This window comes from Papilio machaon, chromosome 15 (assembly GCF_912999745.1).
Source record: "Papilio machaon chromosome 15, ilPapMach1.1, whole genome shotgun sequence".
Lineage (NCBI taxonomy): Eukaryota > Metazoa > Arthropoda > Insecta > Lepidoptera > Papilionidae > Papilio > Papilio machaon.
Window position 1 is genome coordinate 642826 of NC_060000.1, and position 20754 is coordinate 663579.

At 31.0% G+C, this 20754-nt stretch overlaps 1 protein-coding gene across 1 annotated transcript in view; it reads right to left on the reverse strand.

The window, feature by feature from the left end:
* Positions 1–4999: 4999 nt before the first annotated feature.
* The window catches only part of LOC106712635 (potassium voltage-gated channel protein Shaw), an 89938-nt gene continuing 74183 nt past the window's right edge, over positions 5000–20754 (reverse strand). The window contains exons 6-10 of the mRNA XM_045681353.1: positions 12639–12953; positions 11732–11941; positions 6043–6193; positions 5743–5844; positions 5000–5532 (exon numbers count right to left, since the gene is read on the reverse strand). Coding sequence (XP_045537309.1) covers positions 5000–5532; positions 5743–5844; positions 6043–6193; positions 11732–11941; positions 12639–12953 — 1311 coding nt within the window. The remainder of the gene's footprint in view (positions 5533–5742; positions 5845–6042; positions 6194–11731; positions 11942–12638; positions 12954–20754) is intronic.

Here is a 20754-nt window from a genome sequence, read left to right on the forward strand (position 1 = left end):
TCCTGTGCAACCCGCATCCAGGATACTCCCACAACCCTGACCAGATCATCGGTCCATCTTGCGGGAGGCCTGCCCACGCTGCGTCGACCTGTTCTGCGAGCAGTATGGCCGGCACATCGCCACTTAAGGCTTACAATTCTTCGGGCAATGTTGATTACCTTGTTTCGGTTTTAGACGTATAATTTCAGAAGACGAATCGAATGACATGTCGATAGTCAAAATCGGTTAAATAGTTTATAGGCTCTAGCCCGTTACAATGGAATTTACAAGCAAACGTATAAACAAGCTTATATACGCGCATGCATTATATACTTTTCGTCAGTCGGTAAATTACACAGATACCGACTTCTATTAGAGCATTTTAGAAATGGCTTTTAAATAAAATAGTTCCATTATCCAAATAAGACAAGCACAACCAGCGTGTGTGGGTGTTTACGTTATAAAGCCAGAATTAATCGGTTTTGTTGTAATTTCCCTCAGGACCAAGACCTAATTACAAACGCTACAGATTTACTTTTATAAGATATTTTTAATCTGAAATTTCAATAATAGTACCATAAGTCTTTGTTATTAATTAATTAATTAAAAACAATTCAATTATTAAATGACAACTTTATCTCTACAATTTTATTTGGTACTTTCTTATATAATAAGTGTTTATTAAAGTAATGTGTAAGATTAATGGAGTTTTTAATGAATCTAAGTGTATTCTTAGAAGTTTTTTTATCTTATAATGAAATATTTAAATGTAAATGTTATTATTGTTAACAAGTTTGCGATTAAATATTTTAAATTTCTAAATTTTTAATTACAAACTTAGCTTATTAACCGCAAGGGAACAAAGTGCGGTATTAAAATTCCGGTTTCAGAAAATCACGTTATATTCCGAATAAAGTATGGAGCAGCCTTTAAGTATTAGTGGAGCTCAGGTTTTACATTGTTTGGAGGTAACTTAGAATTAACATTATGTGAATATATTTACCTAAACAACCTTTGAGACTGACTTATTTTTTTTTTCGTATGGCCGTATGCAAACGTACTTCAGTGAGAATAACATTTTTGTTTTTAATTATTGCTGGAGTTTTTCTGGTACTATTTATTAGGGACACTAAGAGGGACTTATTGTTCATAGTAAAACTGAACTAAGGTTGACTACTTAATGACTTAAATGCGTAATTTTTTTTTATTTCACGAATAACGTTGGTTCAAATTGTCTTACCTTTTATAAATGATATATGTATCTGTCATTAGTGGGAAATACAATTTCAAAGCCTTTGTACTATAAGTATGTCTATTTATATATGTTACCTTTATTATTTTGTATTGTAAAAGCTGTTTAACGACTTGCATTATATTCAATTTGCATCTTTTACGTTCGAGTTTACGGCGTTGCGTTCTCAGTTTAATAATGAAACTTCTAGATGAGTTGGTGCAAGACAATTTTACTACAAACACCTTTAATACATCGTATACCTTGATTTAATATCTTAAAGGTCAAGATATTAAACTTTAATAAAGTTATTACCCCTTTCTTAGAACTAGGTTAAATTATAGTCTCGTATATTCAAAATAAACCTGATATTAATTATGAAGAAAATCTATCCAAGATTTATGACTAGAAAGTAGTTTTTTTTTTCTTGTACCAGAGAAATAGGTTGTTATTAAAAAAGGAAATAATTTTTTTATTTCAGTTACAGAAAAATTTGATGTAATCGTAATAAAAATCACTAGGCTCCGAAACCTTCTTTTTTCTTTTGAATAAATTTGGATAAAAATGTTCTCAAGTAAAACTGAAGTTTTTTTTTCATTCAAAACCATTACACTGAGGTTTTTAGGAAGAGATGAGAAATTAGGTTATTGTACAAGTAAATTAGCGATGTTCGTAAGCTTAAAAGCTAACAGAGGTCTCTAAGCAAGCCATGAAGCCTTGCTTAAACACTGCTAAGGTTCGTTTAGATGCAAATTGACCAAGTAAACTTTGCACTTAAAGCCAACAGGGCAAAGATAAGCCTCCAATCGTAGCAGACCGCTAAGCTTTCTTACTTTAATATATTACATTGTTGCTTAGACAAATATATGTTTTGCTATATCGTAACTGTACTCGTATTAATAAAGTTTAAAAATCCTTGTTAAATTACAAACTCTTATAGCATACACGAACGCTCTTTTCTCCAAATTATGATTCAGATTATTATTTTCATGGAACATTGATATTTTCTCGTATTGTTATCTCACAAAAAAATACCTCGTCATTAAAAATTTCCTCATCCTTAACTTTTGTTCATAGGAGTATAAGAAAATAATTGACTTTTCAGATTTGGTATTCGATTTCGTAGCATAATTGAGAAGTAAAATAAAGAACAACTTTAAACATATAAAACTCCACCTTTTTAACATTTATGAAATGAAATTTACTGTAGACTAGCTAACGCCTGTGACTCCGTCCGTGGGGAATTAAAACAAAACTAATAAGTAGCTTGTATTCTTCCAGACTATAATCTACATCTGTGCCAAGTTATATCAAGATTCGTTGCGCCCTTCCGGAGATACCTTTAAACAAACATCCATCCATCTAAACATTTGCATTTATAATATTAGTAAGATTTTCAGATATATACTCTCTTTATCCAATATTAAATAAACAAGACAAATATCAAGTACAGGAATTTTCTATTTTTCCTTGTATAAAGAGGATATTGCCCCAAGCTTTACAATCGTTGCGTTTTCCTTGAGAGCAAAATTCTTTCGCTTTAATTGGTACTTTGTTCATTTTTACTATTACCTTGTAACTTGCATATATTGTAAATATGTAATTCAATATTTACTGCATAGCTCTTACTAAAGGCGAATCTCCCTTATTTATAGATATAATGAAATTGTTGTGTGAATGTGTTGTGCTAAAGGTAATATACTAATATAATAAAGAGAAAAGATTTGATTGTTTGTTTGTATTGAATAAACTCCGAAACTACTGAACCGTTTTAAAAAATAATTTCACTGCCTCAGCAGTAATATACTAGTTGTTTATATATGGTGATATATATAAATTCCGCGACGGCCAGTGAATTCGCTGGCAACTGCTAGTCTATATATAATTAGAAAGAAAATTCTTAGTAGACTAGATAACTAAGTAAAGAAACTATTCTTTTTCAAATTTGTTTTCATTTTTTCATAATTTAATCTCTGTACTTGTCCACTGTGCTTATTTCCCTTAACATATCACATTAAAATTTCAACTGTATGAGTCCGTTAGTTATCTGTTAAACAAAGAGTAAAGAGACCTTAAATATTTAACTAAGACTTGAGTATTAGTAGTACATTATTACCAACTAGGTTGTATAAGATCTTAGTGATAAAGGTTTCTTATCCATTTCTTAGAAATTCCGGTATGAATCAATAAAATAAAACAATGCAAAAATTATTTTTATTTATTAATAAACAACGAAGTCATATTTGGCACAGTAAAATTACAAAGAAATTCGTAAGATCAAATATTTATTTTACCAACAGAAAACTATTCAACAAGGTACTTAAAAAACTGGATGATATCTTTTGAAATATAAAAAACACATTGAATTAAAAAATAATAACTAGAACTTGCCATTATAAAAAAAAAACAAAATTCGAATTCATTCTAAACAGTTAGTAAAAAATTAGAATAAATTATAAAAACAAAAACAAAATTTCCTGGAATATAATCATTAACTTCAAAATCTCAAATCTCTTAAATTCTACATTAAATAAATAAATATTTCAAAAAAATCTGTATTAACCTATTAAGTTACTATACTAGAACAGCCATGTTTCCTAACTTAACTAATATCGAACGATGATTTCGAAACAAAATTAATTTTGGCACTTGTTTTTTCTTTTCACGGGTGTGTCAAGACAATAGAGGAAAATCTGCCTTTTGCTTACTATAGATGTCACCATAATCAAGAGTGGAAGTAGTATTAGATATGTATATTGAAAACACTTTGATTTATACATACAAAGTACTCTGTGGACTTCCGTCAAAATTCACTCAAAAACAATCAAAAATAAGTATTTTTTAAAGATTCATAAATTATATTAAAATCGCTATAATGACGTATAAAAAATTTGACAGATGACAGATGACAGCCCACTCTTGATGCTAGCTCCACTTATTTAAAGCTTTCAGTTTTTCTCCCCGTTGTAGTATTAATTTTGTATTCTGATATTAACATTAACAGACACAAGCTTAGCACCAAGAAAAGTTTCGTGATTCATAAAGTTATTATCGAATTTATTTCTTCCAACTTACCAATTAAGGTTATAACTAATATAAATACGTTTAACCTCTGACAAAATACAAAACGACAGATTAGAAGTCATTATAAGAGAGGAATTTTATTTAACATGTTGAAGAAAGTAGACAAGTATGTCTTCTGAATGTGAAATTATTATTTCAATAAGATTTCAAAGTCAAATAATTCATTGGAACAACTATTTTTCCTATTCCTATTCTCATAAAAATAAATATTTAGACGTATTTACAGTTTACACTCATGTTTGAAGATTAGTGACAGTAATTTCACAAATTCATACGAGTAATAGATGACGTAAGACTTGCTTATTATTCATTTGTTTTGGCACATTTCAACAATTATTATAATTTTATTAACAGAATTTCTAAATACAATAAATTTACAATTTGATCACTGTCACGTCTTTCGTTTATAAAATATACAAAATGTTTGAGTCTATTTTACAACATTTAGCGACTAAACTACATTTGGTCGAAGTGTATTCAATTTAAATTGTGATTTTGTATTACACTAATTTTAATTTTTTGATATTAGTAGTCAATTTTACATGAGAAAAATAAATTTTACTAGTTTCAGTAATAAGACATTTTTAAGGTAGTTACTTTTATGATCTTTAATCTAATGGGAGACATATTTTATATAGTTATGGGGTTTCACAGCTAAAATTCAATGAGTTATTTGGTATCTACAAAATATAAAGTCTCTTAGAACTAACACGAATTATTATTAGGACTGCTAACATTTGAACTGCTAACTACAGTCGTATCTGTTTTAACAGTTACGTCTATATTTGAATTAATTTCATCTTTTGTATATAAATTTGTGTTACAATCGTGATCTGATACATTATGATTTTCTTTTGCATTATTAACATCACTATCTCCTTCTCTAGTTACATTTTTTCCATAATTTTCTTCACGATTCTCATCAATACTATTTCTGTTTGAATTTTCTGATATTGATTCTGTCTTTTCAATGATTACGTCTACACTTGGTTTGAATGTATCTGTTTCTTTTTTGATCTTATCTGGTAAATCTGGAGGTCTGACAGTTGATAGTGTACTGGAGAGGAAAGAAGATTGCAGGTTGTAGCCTGGTAGGAGCTTGGGTTGTAATGGTAGCATCAAGTCAAGGGATCCTGTGGTGGCAGGTCGCGGTTGCAAGGGTGGGGCGGTCATCAGAGGTGGTTGTAATGATGCCAACGAGATAGCACCACATTGCGTGTTGATGATTGGACTCTCGACTGAAAATATAAAAAGGGACATATAACTAATTTAAATAGACCATTATAGATAAAGTATTGGGTTACTAATGTGGAATTTATTTAAGTTTTAATTATTAGTGCATGAATTCAACTGAATACTTCATAGAATTTTTAGTAATAATTCTGGTGGCTTTTCAGGGACGCTTAGAAGGAAGTGTAATTGTTACTGCATGATTTTATTTCTGTTACCTATAGGAGCTCTTGCTTGTAGCGGTTGAGCTGTTGCCGGAGGTCTGAGCAAGTTTGGTGGACCTTGAAATGCCAAGCTTATCATATTCATTCCATTAACACCTGGAAAACATTTTGTTCGATTAATCCCCTCCTTTAATCTTAAATTGCGAAGGGAATTAAAGTTATTGAGTAAATTTTCATTTTATGCATTTAGTTACAATACCGAAATATATGTAAAAAAACGGTAGAATTAGAGGATAAAATCTTTTGCATTTAATGCCATCTAGCGTTAAAATTGTAAATATTACGACCCCTTACCGAATTTATTGTTTGCTGGCGATAGGTCCTTCAGAACGACTGGATGTTTAACTGCATTCACCCTCCGATTGGAGGCGCTGGCGTCGCGTTTCCTTCGTGGTTGTTCCACTGGTAGAACTCGTCGCCGCTTCTTAGGCAGTTTTGATCTTGCCTGTAAATAGATGGCGTTAATTTATAACATTGACTACTATTTCACTATCTCTTTTAAAATTCAAGTCCGTAACATAGAAATAAATTGATGGTTTTATGATCATATAATTGTTAGGTAAACAGTCTTTTCAGGAAGTTACCAAATATCGATTATTTACTTTCAAAATTGTGAACATTTTCCCGAGACATTTCAAGGAACTTAATTGCGAATACACTAACGTGTACTCCGAAACTATTTAGTAAACACAGTGTAAGCCACTTGAGTATATAATTTAATAACAAGGTTTGCCACCTTCTGAGCGACCAATCACCAAGCGACTATCTGAATTCGTCGAAATAGCGAAGCGACCGTTACCTATTGACATTTACAATCGCAGAAAGAGGATATTTCTCAGTCCTATGTGTCCCCTCCATCACCAAATGCTCTTCCCCTTATCATCATATCCTTTTAAGATAAGGGTGGGGTTTAAATAAAGACTCCGACACACTTATCAGATGAAACGCGGAATTGCTTCCACTTCACGCCTGTCTTCTGTGTGTTTTATTTAGTTTATTTACTTTCGCTGATTCAAGATAGAAAAGATGCCAAGTCATATAATAATAATTTAAGTAGACATTTAATTAACAGAATAAGAGGTATCTAGTAAAACACTTAGAAGCAGATTGTTTTGTGGAGTATTAGAAGCAGTAAATTAGTCGCGTGCGGGCAATTTATGCCACCTCTGATTAAATTCTCTCGCCTTACCAGTGATTTGTAGGCTCCATCTTTATTGCCTTCATTAATTGGATAGTTGGTTAATAAACTTAACCTTAGTTAACAGCTATAAAGTTTATATGACTCGATCTATTTCTAATTTAATGTCAATTAAATATATTTTTAGTTTTAATTTAATTATATTTTTTAGTGTGCTTCAAACACTGAACCTTTTTTTATAGGAGAAGGGAGCAAACGGACCGCCTAAAGTTATTTGATCCGACGCCCATGGACATCCGCAACGCCAGAGGAATTGCAGATGCGTTGCCGGACTTTAAGGAAGGTATACGCTCTTTCCTTGAAGGCCCCTAAGTCGTAACTGTTTGGAAATACTGCCGAGGACAGAGTATTCCACAACGCGGCTGTGCGAGGTAGAAAGTTTCGTGAAAACCTCGTCGTTGTGGAATGCCATCCATCGAGATGGTCTCATTTTAAATGTAAGACGTCGTGTAGGTCGCATGTAACTTCGTCAGCGTGGAACAAAGTAACCTATAATATGCCCGCGTGCATCTCCTACCTTCCTGTGAAAACGTGTCAAAATCGAATTATCCATTCCGGAGATTACTAGCAACAAACACGGCCTTGCGGACAAATATAGAAACATTTTAAAAATTGGTTTTTCGTTATGACCAACGTAAATACATCACTTGTACGAAATATGCATTTTTCCCTGGATATAACATACAGAAACTTCAATTTTATTAATATGTATTTTAGTATACTTGTAAGAAATAAACTCAAAAACTACTTTCACACTTTAGAAAAAATTCACCATTACGATGCCACAGTATCAAATTTTTTTTACACGTTACAAAAATAAATTTTAAATAGTAATTTTAAATCTATGTATAACTTAAGTAAGGTCATATTCCAAGAGTGTGCTGTGTGCTGCAGCAGAAGATTATGTAATATTACCTCTGGTGCTCTGAGACTCAAATTGAAATGTTATTTATGCGGATATTCTGAGGTTACGTTACTTAGAGTTCCTAGACTTTGAACTACTATGTTAGTTGTATGAAATTACATTTGATTGTGTTAAATAGAGCAACATCTGGATAACTTGAGAAATATGTACTACTTTGGACTAATTCCATTGTCTTCCTGTTCCAGATAATTAAATCATAACTTACTTTTATATCAAAAGTCATAAAATAATATTCCCATTATCCTACACTCTGAAAGTGGAATATGTTTAATATTTATATAAATTATATTGCTTAAATTGTAATAACATAATATACTACTTTATTTACTAACGGTGTGAAAATATAATCGTCTATTATTTCGATACTTATGTGGTCATGATAATGTAATTGTATAAAAATGAACTAGTAATTTTGTATAATAATTTAAAATTAATGAATAAATAATTAAAAATATAAGATATGCAATTAAAAAGTACAAATATAGAATAAGGAATAATAATAATAATATCGCTTGACTTATCGTTAGTACATTATCTAAGTGTAGGTTTTTACGCTTGACCGCATTTAGGATTAAGGTTCATTAATTTGAGCTGTAAATGATAAATAATGGCTTAGGCTTTTAGGACGAACGTTGCGGTGATCTATAGAGCTGTAATTTATATTGATTTATTACCAGTCAAGACAAAATCTATATGTCGATTTGAAATTGTGAAGTTTTTGAAATCAGATTTGTTTGAAATATTTTAGGAATGTGGCATTAAATTTTTATATCTTACTAATATTATAAATGCTAATGTTTAGATGGATGGATGGATGTATGTTTGCTTGAAGGTAGCTCCGGAACGGCTGAACGGATCTTGATGAAATTTGGAAGAAAATATAGGCTACTTACTAAGTTTTTTTTTTTTAAATCCGCGCGGACGGAGTCGCAGGCGACAGCTAGTAATAAATATCAGTAAATTACATAAAGTACATGCGGAGTACAAGATCAGCATGGAGACAGTTCGTATTGTCATAAATATCAAGCTGACAAAACTACAATACGCTATCAAACTTTTCAGAAATACTGAGTGAATTATATATCAAATTAAATTAATTAAACATAATTTTATCATTAAAAGCCATATTTATTGTGTAAAGGTGTCATGTATTTAATTATGTCAAAGTTTTTGACATATGCCGTAGCGCAGACCGAATTTAATAACAAGCCTTCGAGAAGACGACAGCTGACATCGTTCTCCACAACATAACTTTAATGAATAACTGCCCGATCTTATTAAAATATAAATTGACAAAGTACTATGTCAGAAAGAAATACACTTTTTTTTAAAACAGTGTATATGTACCAAAAGATCATGATAATTTCGCTGAAAAGGTGAAATGATCTTTGTCCACCGACATCTGTAATGCGTTAAAAAGTGGAAAATGCGTCGACTACAACAGTAAATTTCCCCTTACTACAAGTCCCCATATTTAAATAGTTTCATATAATTTTTGCTACTGTTATTTTCTATTAAATAAAGCCTAAAAGGATATTATAAAAAATCTCATTAGCTGAGGCAAGGTCTAAATGCGGAGCCTATATTTAGCTCATCAAAGCTCTGGTATTGATTTACCTTGCCTATGGCTCGTATACCTAATAATAAGAGGTGATTACTTCATTATGACAATGTAGTAAACAGTAAAGTTATACCTAAAGTTATCCTTAATATAAATTTAATCATACTGAAAAATTACATAGTTTACAGTTTTTTTTAATTGCAATAAATTGACGATTTATTTTATCTCAACATTATAGAAGACATTTGTCTGATAATTTTAGAAATAAAACTTTTTGTATCTGCTTACTTAGTTACATGGCTACGAGATCAGCTACGACGTTACGTCAATAGCTACGGCTACGCAATTTTGTAGCGTTCTAGAATAGATAGATATTTTAACTAATAAATAAAGATAAAACTTTTCGAACAAAATAATTTGTTTTCAATCTCAATTAAGGTTAAAATTGTCGACCTTTTCAATCAATTGAATACTATTTCAATCAAGTATTCAATACAATTCTATTGGTAATATATAAATTACAGTTTGTAAAAGGTATACAGTCAATCTTATGGTAACCAAATGTCTATATAAAAAAGCAATTGTTTACACTAGTTAATTCGATCGAAAAGAGAATGTAAAAATGAAAACAAAAATATAATTAGTCTAAAATGTTTCACGTAGCTATGTAGAACTTTCTGGATGAACCAAGATTTAAATATATTTTTAATGGACGTGATGATACAGCTTAAATTGTTTATATTGAAATTATTTTAGCTCGCTTTATTGTTTTAAAGTTTATGGAGTTATTTAAATATAGAGATGGTCCGGACTTGAGATTAAAACTATGAAATTATTAGCTTTCGCGCGCGACTCCATCCGCGGGGAATTAAAATAAATACAATAAGTAGCTTATGTGTTCTTCCAGACTATGTTCTACATCTGTACCAAATTTCAGCAAAATCCGTTGAGTCGTTTCGCAGATACTTTCAAACATACATCTATCCATCCATCTAAACTTTCGCATTTATAATATACTAGCGTTTAACCGCGACTCCGTCCGCGCGGAATAAAAAAAATAGAAAACGGGGTAAAAATATCCGTTTCCTGGTTCTAAGGTACCTGCCCACCAATTTTCAGTCAAATCGATTCAGCCGTTCTTGAGTTATAAATAGTGTAACTAACACGACTTTCTTTTATATATATAGATGTCGTATCGTTATCGTATCGTTGTTCTCAAAGAGTTTAGTGGTATTTTAATTTGCAATGGAGTATATACCTATATGATGTAACATTATATTTAAGCTGTAAGCCTACCTTTGAACTTTATAAAATGAAATGTTATTTTAGAAGTTATTCATAGTACTAATGTTGTAGATATTTCGGTCATTCAGTACTAATGGAGGCTAACCAATTGACCTTTTAGACGTCTGGTATAAGCCAGTATTTAGGTCAAACAATATTCAGAAATATTTTCAAACGTAACTGAGATCAAATTCAAAAATTAGATTGATCTCATTTTTTTTTTTAATGACGAAAAATGACTAGTAACATATTAATCTTACGAATAACATAGAAATCTTGTATCTCCAGAACGGCTAGACTAGACCTTAGTTTTAGGATGAACACATAGGCTAAATAAATTCACGCGTGCGGTGTCGCGGGCCAAAGATAGCGTCACATATTTTCAAAACATTTGTATTAATTTAAACAATAATTCAATATTGTAGTCGAAATCTTCTTGTGTTAAGTTACAAATAGTTTTTTTAATTTATATCTTGAAGAATAGAATATATCCGAAAATGGTATTGACGTTAACCTCTTAAGAAAAATAGGTAATATTTGACACCTTTATAAAAAAGCAAAGTCATTAAGTTAAATTGCCAAAACATCTTATGATGGATGATGTTTGTTGCAAAGTGTGTTCGCACCTTGATATTTATTCCGTAAAGGTCAAATTTTGTATGTTTTATTATTAGACTTTTATGAATATGAAGAAAATTCTCTAATATGCACAAAAGAAAGATCTATTATATACATTCTTTGTCTAGGGTCTAGGGATCGTGTGACGGTAGATGTAAATGTAAACTGTCAAAAATCATTAGAAGTTTGCATACACAGCAGTTGACATACACAATGTAATAGAATATACGAGTAGTATATTCGATGATCTAAATCACGAATGGTTACAAAGAAATGAAGAGGGAAGACTATGTGATTTTGTACAAGTCTTGTCGCAATAATAGCCCGAACATTTGTAATCACATGTGTGTTCCAAATATCATAGTAAGTACAGTAATATATATATATAGCTTCTTACCTGTGTATGTGAATAGAACATTGAGAAGTTTGAGACGATCACGGGAACTGGCAGAGCGATAGTCAAGACGCCGGCCAACGCACAGAGCGCGCCCACGAACATGCCAAGATACGTCTTCGGCGCCATGTCACCGTACCCTACGGTTGTCATGGTAACGATCGCCCACCACAGTCCTAACGGGATCGACTTGAATTGATTCTCTGGGTTATCCTGGAATTTATTGTAACTATAGTTAATACAATTGTTTATTTTTAAGGTTTTAAATTCTTTTTTCTGTAAATTAATTAAGAACGGCTTAACTTACGTATGATCGTCTGGTGACGGCACCGACTAGTCCAACCCCAGACGAGACCGAAACTAGTCGGTGCCGTCAACGGACGATCATACGTGAGTTAAGTTGTTCTTAATTAATTTATTATTATGTCTCAAGAAAGTTTAAACAATTTAATTCCTTTTTATCTGCTTGATTATTTGATAAATTTTATTTAACTAGATAAATATAAGAAATGTAATGATTTTTTTTAATTGCTGACTAAGTGCAGTACATTTATCAAAATTGAAGTAGCATTTATTTCAAGCGAGACCAAGTTTTCGTCGGTGCGTAATTGACAGGCAATTAACTTCCAGCGCGGTCGTTCTAGCGCTCAAAACGAATATAAAAATGCATTTCCACTGCCATTTATAAAACGATCGTATACAACGAGTGGACCGATAAAATTTGCAATCAAATTTGTAGAATCAACAGTACGAAAAATAACAAATAATCAATCAGTGAAACAAACTAACCAACAGAACCATAACTTAATAAAACAAAACGTGATAGTAAAATATAACAATATATGTAGAACAAACGAAAAATATATTCACTTAAATACAGCATACTTATGCTTAAGTTATTAAAACTTACCTGAGATTTCTCCGCATAGTAAACTAAACTTGCAAAGATGACAATACCTAAAACTAAGAAAAACACTAAAAGCGTCAACTCCTTAGCAGACGCCTTAAATGTATGCACTAATATTTTTAAACCAGGACTATGTCTCGTCAATTTAAAAAGTCTGAGGATTTTTATGATAGAAATAAATTCTAAAATGTCCGCTTTATCAATATTTCTTTTCACTACAGTTAATTCTACAACAACGTCCATGTAAAAACTAAGCGTTGCGATAAAGTCTATTATATTCACTGGGGATTTGATAAACTCTATTATGTTCGGTGCTACCTGAAACAAAGCAAAATTATATTAAAAGTTAGTCTAGAATTTATTATTTTAATAACTACGATAAAAGTAGAGCATCAAATGACTACTAATTGCATAATTCAAGTTTCACGTGATATTGCACAAAATGCTCTCGTTTTGATAAAACATTATCGTGTTCTATTCCTTACAGTAGCGCCATCTATGAACAAAAATGTTAAAGTTTTTTTGTATTAACATTTTAAGTACCTAAATTAAAGTTCTCCCAGAATAGTTTTCAGTGTTACTAGTAAAGAAAATTTTCTATTATTCTAAATAAACGAATATTTATTAAAAAATTTAAATACCAAACGGTTTAAATATGTATATCAATTGTTTTTTACTCTTAAATAGCTCAATTTTCCAACTATCTACATAATTATTTTACAACAATTTAAACGTTTTAATTAATTTCTATGAGAGAACTTTTCAATGCAGTGTTGTAATTTGTTCCATTAAATTTAAAGTCCATTCCTGACGTGTGCCTGGCGGGACTCCAACATGTGAGCTTAAAATTTAAAAGCACACAATAGTTTTCGAATAGCCTGAAATATCTTATTTTGAAATGTATAAAAATAGTTGGAAAATATATATATATTTTTTACATTTTATTTGCGGCTAGAACCGAGTGAAATAAAATATTAAGTAATGAAATATTTTATTTGCTACCTTTTTAAAACTGAATAGTCGGTTTACTGTATTTACTTATTTTAAGACATAAACGTAAGAAAAATCATTGAAAACATGCGAACAAAGTACTTTATTCTAAGTACTTTAAATGTTGGAAAGTAGTAAAAATCTCTTGCATAAACTTAACGCGATTTTATTTAGTCGGGTTATGTTTTTTTAATTAGTGTTACGTTTTTCATGTAAAAATATGAACAATACTGTACAATTAACGGATACTATTTTCATAAACAATACAGTTCATTACTAACTCTACTCGCTACGTTCTCGAGTTGTTCATTTTGAAGGCAACACAATGTGACAGACATTTCGCACGTGAATTGTACACGTGGTAAGTATAGTGCTCAGTAAATTGTTTAAAATTTAACTGCAGATTTCACGTTCAGATGGTCTACCATAGTGCTATAATTGACGACCTCTACTTTGGACTCTACCAAACTAATTAGTAGAGAAATAGTAACAAATGTTTACGCTAACTTATTCAATATTTAATACTATTTAATATTTCGTGAAACATCGTCGGTGCCGACATCGGATAAATTGAATGAATGAAAGCTGTTTTTTGTTAGTTTATATAATACTAATTGTTGTTCACATGGAATAAAACATCCATACATCCATATCCATTCAACAAACTTTTACATTTATAAAATTAGTTCGAAATAAGAACCCTAGTTATACTAGAACACTCGTATAACAATATATTTCCTATCAAAGAATTAAGGCTTGTTCCCGAGGGATTGGGTTGGAGTTTGCCATTGCCACTTATCCGTTCTCACTAATGAATTTAATCTGACATCTTAATCGCATTATTTATAAATACGGATGCTCTGTGAGAATGTGAGCTTTCTCGCAGAATACTTACACATCAAATATTATTGTTAATTTGTTATAAGTTTCTCTTATCTTACTAATATTATAAATGCGAATGTTTATATGAATGGATGTTTGTTTCAAAATATCTCCGAATCGGCTGAACGGATTTTGATGAAATTTTGCACAGACGTAGAACATAATCTGGAAGAACACAAAGGCTACTTATTACGTTTTTTTAAATTCCGCGGACGGAGTCGCAAGCGAAAGCTAGTAATTAATATTTGTGTTAAAACTTTGATTTGCGTATTAGGGTAAAAGCAACTATTACAGGATGTATTAAAATTAATTATTCTTTGTTTTATTATGACAGTTTTGTGTGACACATTACTGAATTATAAATTAGTGTAAATTAAAAAAAATAAGTGGACCTTTCCAAAAGGTACCGATAATTTCAAAATATGCACCAATTTACTACTTCAACCATTGCTTATTTTCGATTGAATTTCTTTTTTTTCCTTTCCTACTCTCAGGTAACACGTAAATCTCTGAAGAAAGTAAAAGCAAACAGCGTTTTAAATTACTTCCCTGCGCACATTTACCTTTGTATTTTGAGGACCGAAAATCATTCACTTCAAATACTTTGCTTTCATTCAGTATTATGAATGACTTTGATTTGGCTTTCATGTTGATTTTAAAAGGAAGTACGTTCTATATACTCGTATACTTGGATTAGAAACGCAATATGTTTCATGGTGAAGATAACTTAAATAATGTTTTAAAATATGTAATTATTCACTTCTTAGATGACATTTCTTAATGAAATTGATTCATAATAGAGTTATGAAATTAGTTTCATTATCATCCACTGAGGGGTTCGGAGGCTACTCTAAATTAGGGGTGACTAGTCCATAGTCAACCACGCTGACCAAGTGCGAGTTGGTCGACTTCACACATATCTTTGAATTTCTTCTCAGATATGTGCAGGTTTGCATCACGATGTTTTCCTTCACATGGGGGATTCGAACCCAGGACCAGCAGATTGTAAGTGACTTGCTTAACTCCTGGACCACCGACGCTCAAGAGTTAAGCACTATTATACATTAATATTAAATTATTTTTCAATTACTTAATATTCAGAGTTGTTAAATGTTGATTTAATGTTATGTAGATATCTACACTAAGATATCGTTTAAGAGTCGTTAAAATACTTTGAATGTAGTACTTAAAGTTACGCAACCGTTACTAAAATTTAAGTAACAGACAAAATACAATATAAAGGACTGAACATCTTGTATCTATCGGGTAACAAATTGAAAGCGGAACCAAATAGGAAATAGAGAAGTGGAACACGTCCAATTTAGAGGATTCTTGAACTCGAAATGTTACATGTAACTTGCAAGTCGTGATTTATATGGCTATTATAAAAGATTTTTTAAATGTATTTTATGATTTGATTTTAAAAACAAATTAGACGATAGAAATAATAACATAATATAATTTTGAAATAGGATATACGTCTCTTAATAAATCTTATTTGTTTCTACTCTTATTTGCTGTTAATCCTGCGATTGTTACACTAAAATCTTGTTTGAAAATATTGCCAATTAGAGCTGGATAAAACAAAACAAACTAATTTATAAGCTGACAGACAGACAGGCAGGTCCAATCTTAATCGTCTCTCAGTCGTAATTGGATGAATGATTTAAGTCGTAGGTTTTGTTTTAGTTGCAATTTTCTTATTTAAAAATAGGCGAGAATTTTTAAAGAAACATTTTATTATGATCGCATAAGTATATAAATTATTTTTTTTTTACATTTTCTTCTACTTTAAGTAAAAGACGCATTATTTTTATTTCATTATTTATAAATTTGTTTAGCTTGTTTTTTTTTTAATCTATTTTATGAATAATACAAATGTAAGTTGTCTTTGTATTATTAATTTAAAACCAATAAACAGAAGATTTATATACATTGTATTTTGTAATTTTATCGTAAGTATGGATTCGGTTTTGGGATTACGTTTGATTCGAATTTAGAATCTGACACTCGGTAACATTATTTACGAGGCCTGTTATATCGTATTTCACAAGGGAGGTTTATATTGTTGAAGGAAGTTACTATAAAAAGGTCTAAATTGGTCAGTAGCTTTAGTGAGAATGTGCTAATAGTTTGGCTGTCTACTAGGAAATTGTAGTTATTACTCTAAAGATCTGCTTTTTATTACTGATTTAGATAGAGCAAGAAAAAAATAGTGCTAAGTAAACCTACATAACGGTTTAACGATCAAAATATACGTATAAATATTACATTATAACAGAATAGCGTAGTCAACCTAAAGAGGGCATCTTCAACATGGCGGCTAAATGAACAAGCCTGGCTCGCAGACTAGAGTGCGCTGCGCGAACCATTTTTTTTTTCTCTTCCAAGAATTTATGGACGTTAAATTAAATTTGATATAGCATTTTTAAAGAATATAAAGTTTACAAGCGATTTTGAGAAACCACAATTGATTTGTAGGACGATTTACTTTGGTGGAAATTTTAATAAATGGGACATATGATATACTACATGGTGACGATAAAAAACAGTAACTTCTGATTTCACACGCAGTGATAATTTATTTTTTAAAGTGCATTAATATAAAAAAAAACTTGAGAGGTTTCAAGGGACACCCGGATGGAACGAAGTTCCTTTCAATTAATTAGTGAAGGAACCAATGTTTATTCTATGAATAAAAAACTTAAGTCTTCACAAGAAGTACATTTTATTTCTATGAATTTTCGTTATATATTGTCACGTCGTTGCCATGGTGATGTAGCGCTCATTCGTCTTTAACATACTTACTATAGCAAAAAGTGTCGTGACAACTTTTCGTAAGAATTTTTTCCGTCTAGCCCCCTTTCACAACGCGCGATAAGGAACTTCGTTCCAAAAATGGTATACAAAATGTATTTTTAGACGGGACAATATAAACCGTAATCCAAGAGTTGTTACTCTTAGGAGTCTTGTTTGACACGTGCGCATTAAAATGGCTTTCTTAGCTACAACGTTAATTACCACTACATTTCAATACAAACATTTCTGAGCTATATTTGGATACTCTTAGAACCTGTAATATTTTTACAATAATTATGTTAGTTAATGCAAAGTAACTTGTGTTTTAGTCACGTACTTAGCGAGTCCGGAAGTTCTGTATCCGCATTCACCCTTGTCACCTTAATTAATTGATTATTGTGAGTTATCCGTATTTATGTGGAAATTATATCAGTCATTTTTTATTGAAAGCTTTATCATAGTTATAAAGAATGGTGAAACGTTTTAAAGCTTAATTAACGACCTCTTTTGTTTCTTGCACATTTATTTGTTTTTAATAACTTTTTAAACATTTGCATTAAATATTTTTATTATTACTTTTTTAAATAGAAAGTTTCTAAATCATTTATGGTTAAAAAATTATTTTTATACAACTAAATTTCTTCATCAACATGATTTCATTTCGAAATTATACGTCATTATATCAAAATTCATATTTTTTAGTTACACACTCGCCCTCGAAGTTGGGGCAAAAAATTATTACTTCTAACATTTTATTCCATCGCAAACTGGGTCAATGTTGCGCACAAGTTTTATTTCGTAAATGCAAATTCTGGAAAGTTCTCCGGATTTATATCAACGGGAGGCATATGCATGTCAGCTAGCATCGTGAAAAAACTTTATATCATTTTCGTAACTTTCCTATGAGTAAAGGAATGGGATTCTCCGTCGATTAAAGGTAGGCAACGCATCTGAAATTGCAGATGTCGATATGCAGCGGTCGCTTCGCTATTTCGGCGAATCAGGTGATCGCTAGCTCGTTTGCCATCTAATATACGAATAATATAAAAAAAAGAAAACAAACTTACTTAATATAATGTAATAAAATCTTTAAGACTAACTCAACTCAATACTTCGTTGTTAAATACAAGCCAATTATCGCTACTACAACGAAGGTACCTAGTTAACAAGTTTCCGCAAAAACTGTAAAGAACTTTTCTTGGAAGTATATTTTTATACAACGCTTTGACCTAATAACACGATCTCTTGATAGTGAAGGTATACTCGTGTCGAGTGGAATAGCTTCTCAAGTCACTATGCTTAGTTTGAAGAAACAAAGGGCCCTCGATTGCTACTAACAAAGCTATTGAAATCTATATTGACACAGTCTTAATTATGTTCCGTACGCATGTTGTGATGTTGCTCTGAGCTTCAACTAAAAATACCAGTTACAAAATATTTTTTTTTTAATAAATATCATCATCAGCTCACTATACGTCCCCACCGAGGGACTCGGAGCCTACCTTAATTTAGGGGTGACTAGGCCATAGTCAACCACGCTAGCTCATTGCGGGTAGGTTGACTTCACACATATCTTTTGAATTTCTTCTCAGATATGTGCAGGTTATATCACGATGTTTTCCTATCCGTAACAACCGGATTAATATACATATGTAAATCGAAACTCTAAAAACACATTGGTACATTGCGGGATTTGAACCCAAGACCTGCAGATTGCAAGTCAAGTATTTAACCCATGAGCCACCGAAGCTCTTTTTCAAATCAAAGAAAGTACGTAAAGTGCCAAAGTACTTTTAGAACATAATATTTTTCAACTTATGATATTTCAGTCAGTTTTTCGTTAACAATGATACTTTATAATAAACTAGCTTTTACCCGCGACTCCGTCCGCGCGGAATAAAAAAAAAAAAAAAACTGGGTAAAAATTATCCTATGTCCTATTCCTGGTTCTAAGCTACATGCCCACCAATTTTCAGTTAAATCGATTCAGCCGATCTTGAGTTATAAATGGTGTAACTAACACAACTTTCTTTTATATATATAGATGAAATACATTCGAAACAAATATACGTATAATCGAAATAAAGAAAAAGGTTTTAAAACATAATTGGATATAAATTTTGAAGTTATAAATCAAAGAAATGGTTGGGGATTTTGGTACAAACAACCTTATAAATTTTGATCGACAAAAACAAACTTAACAAATATGAGAACATTTTCACCATTCTCGGATTAAAGATACTGAAAGCGAATTTCGCAATAAATTTAACGTTGGAATTGTAAACGACATCTAAAATAGAGTAAGCTCCGAGTCTCTCAGAGGGTACGTATAGTGAGCTGATGATGATTCTAGGTGCATATTTAAATAAAACTAATTCACTTCCTAACACATCTCTTTATTAGGCAATTATTTTTCATTTGTTTCAATGCAGGTGCCGAAATATCGGGAGCTCAAACAGCCTAATCGTGGTAAAAATCCCGTTTCTTACGAACAGTATATAGTTATCTAGATTATAAGTTACGCAAGTCTGAAGAGGTTACTGACAAAATATTTACCAAGGTATGGCAATAAATAAAAGGACGCTCGTACGTGACTTTTTTAATTATTCAATGTACTTTTATGATGTAGGATACTCCTTGGGAGTACGTAATAGGATTTTTATTCCTAAATTAAATGTTTCATGATGTGTAGTAAAAATATATTATAGGTAAACCGATAGATATCAATAAACATTTATATGAATACATGTAATATTAGGGGTCACCGTGAACTAAGTATTACAAAAATACTCCAATTTTATTTATATACTAGCTTTTTCCCGCGACTCCGTCCGCGCAGAATAAAAAAAAAAGAAAACGGGGTAAAAATTATCCTATGTCCTATTCCTGGTTCTAAGCTACCTGCCCACCAATTTTCAGTCAAATCGATTCAGCCGTTCTTGAGTTATAAATGGTGTAACTAACACAACTTTCTTTTATATATATAGATATATAGATGTTATTTAATCTTTTTTTTTATATCGAAAGGTGGAAAAACCTTTCAACCTTCCAATTGAACTTAACCAAGTATATTTAATTCTGCGCGGACAGAGTCTCCGACTAAGGCTAGCGTTTTATATTTTTAAATGAAATAAAATAAACAAAAATAAAATACAAATGTATTCATTTCAAATGAACGTGTTAACTTATTTTCTATATGCAAATACACAAGCAAACAGCCGTATTTCCTCGAAACGTATCAACACTATATTGTATTTGTCGTACAAAATTGAATATCCTTGAGGGTTGTTTGAAAGTTACTTACGAAAGCTGTTCATAAAGAGTCTGGAATAAGGCACTCTATTTCGTGTTGTATTGCGTTGACTCAATTGTACATAAATGTACTTAGAAAGAAAAAAGAAACAGTATTATTACTTTTATAAGAATAAACTGATCATTACAAAAACAA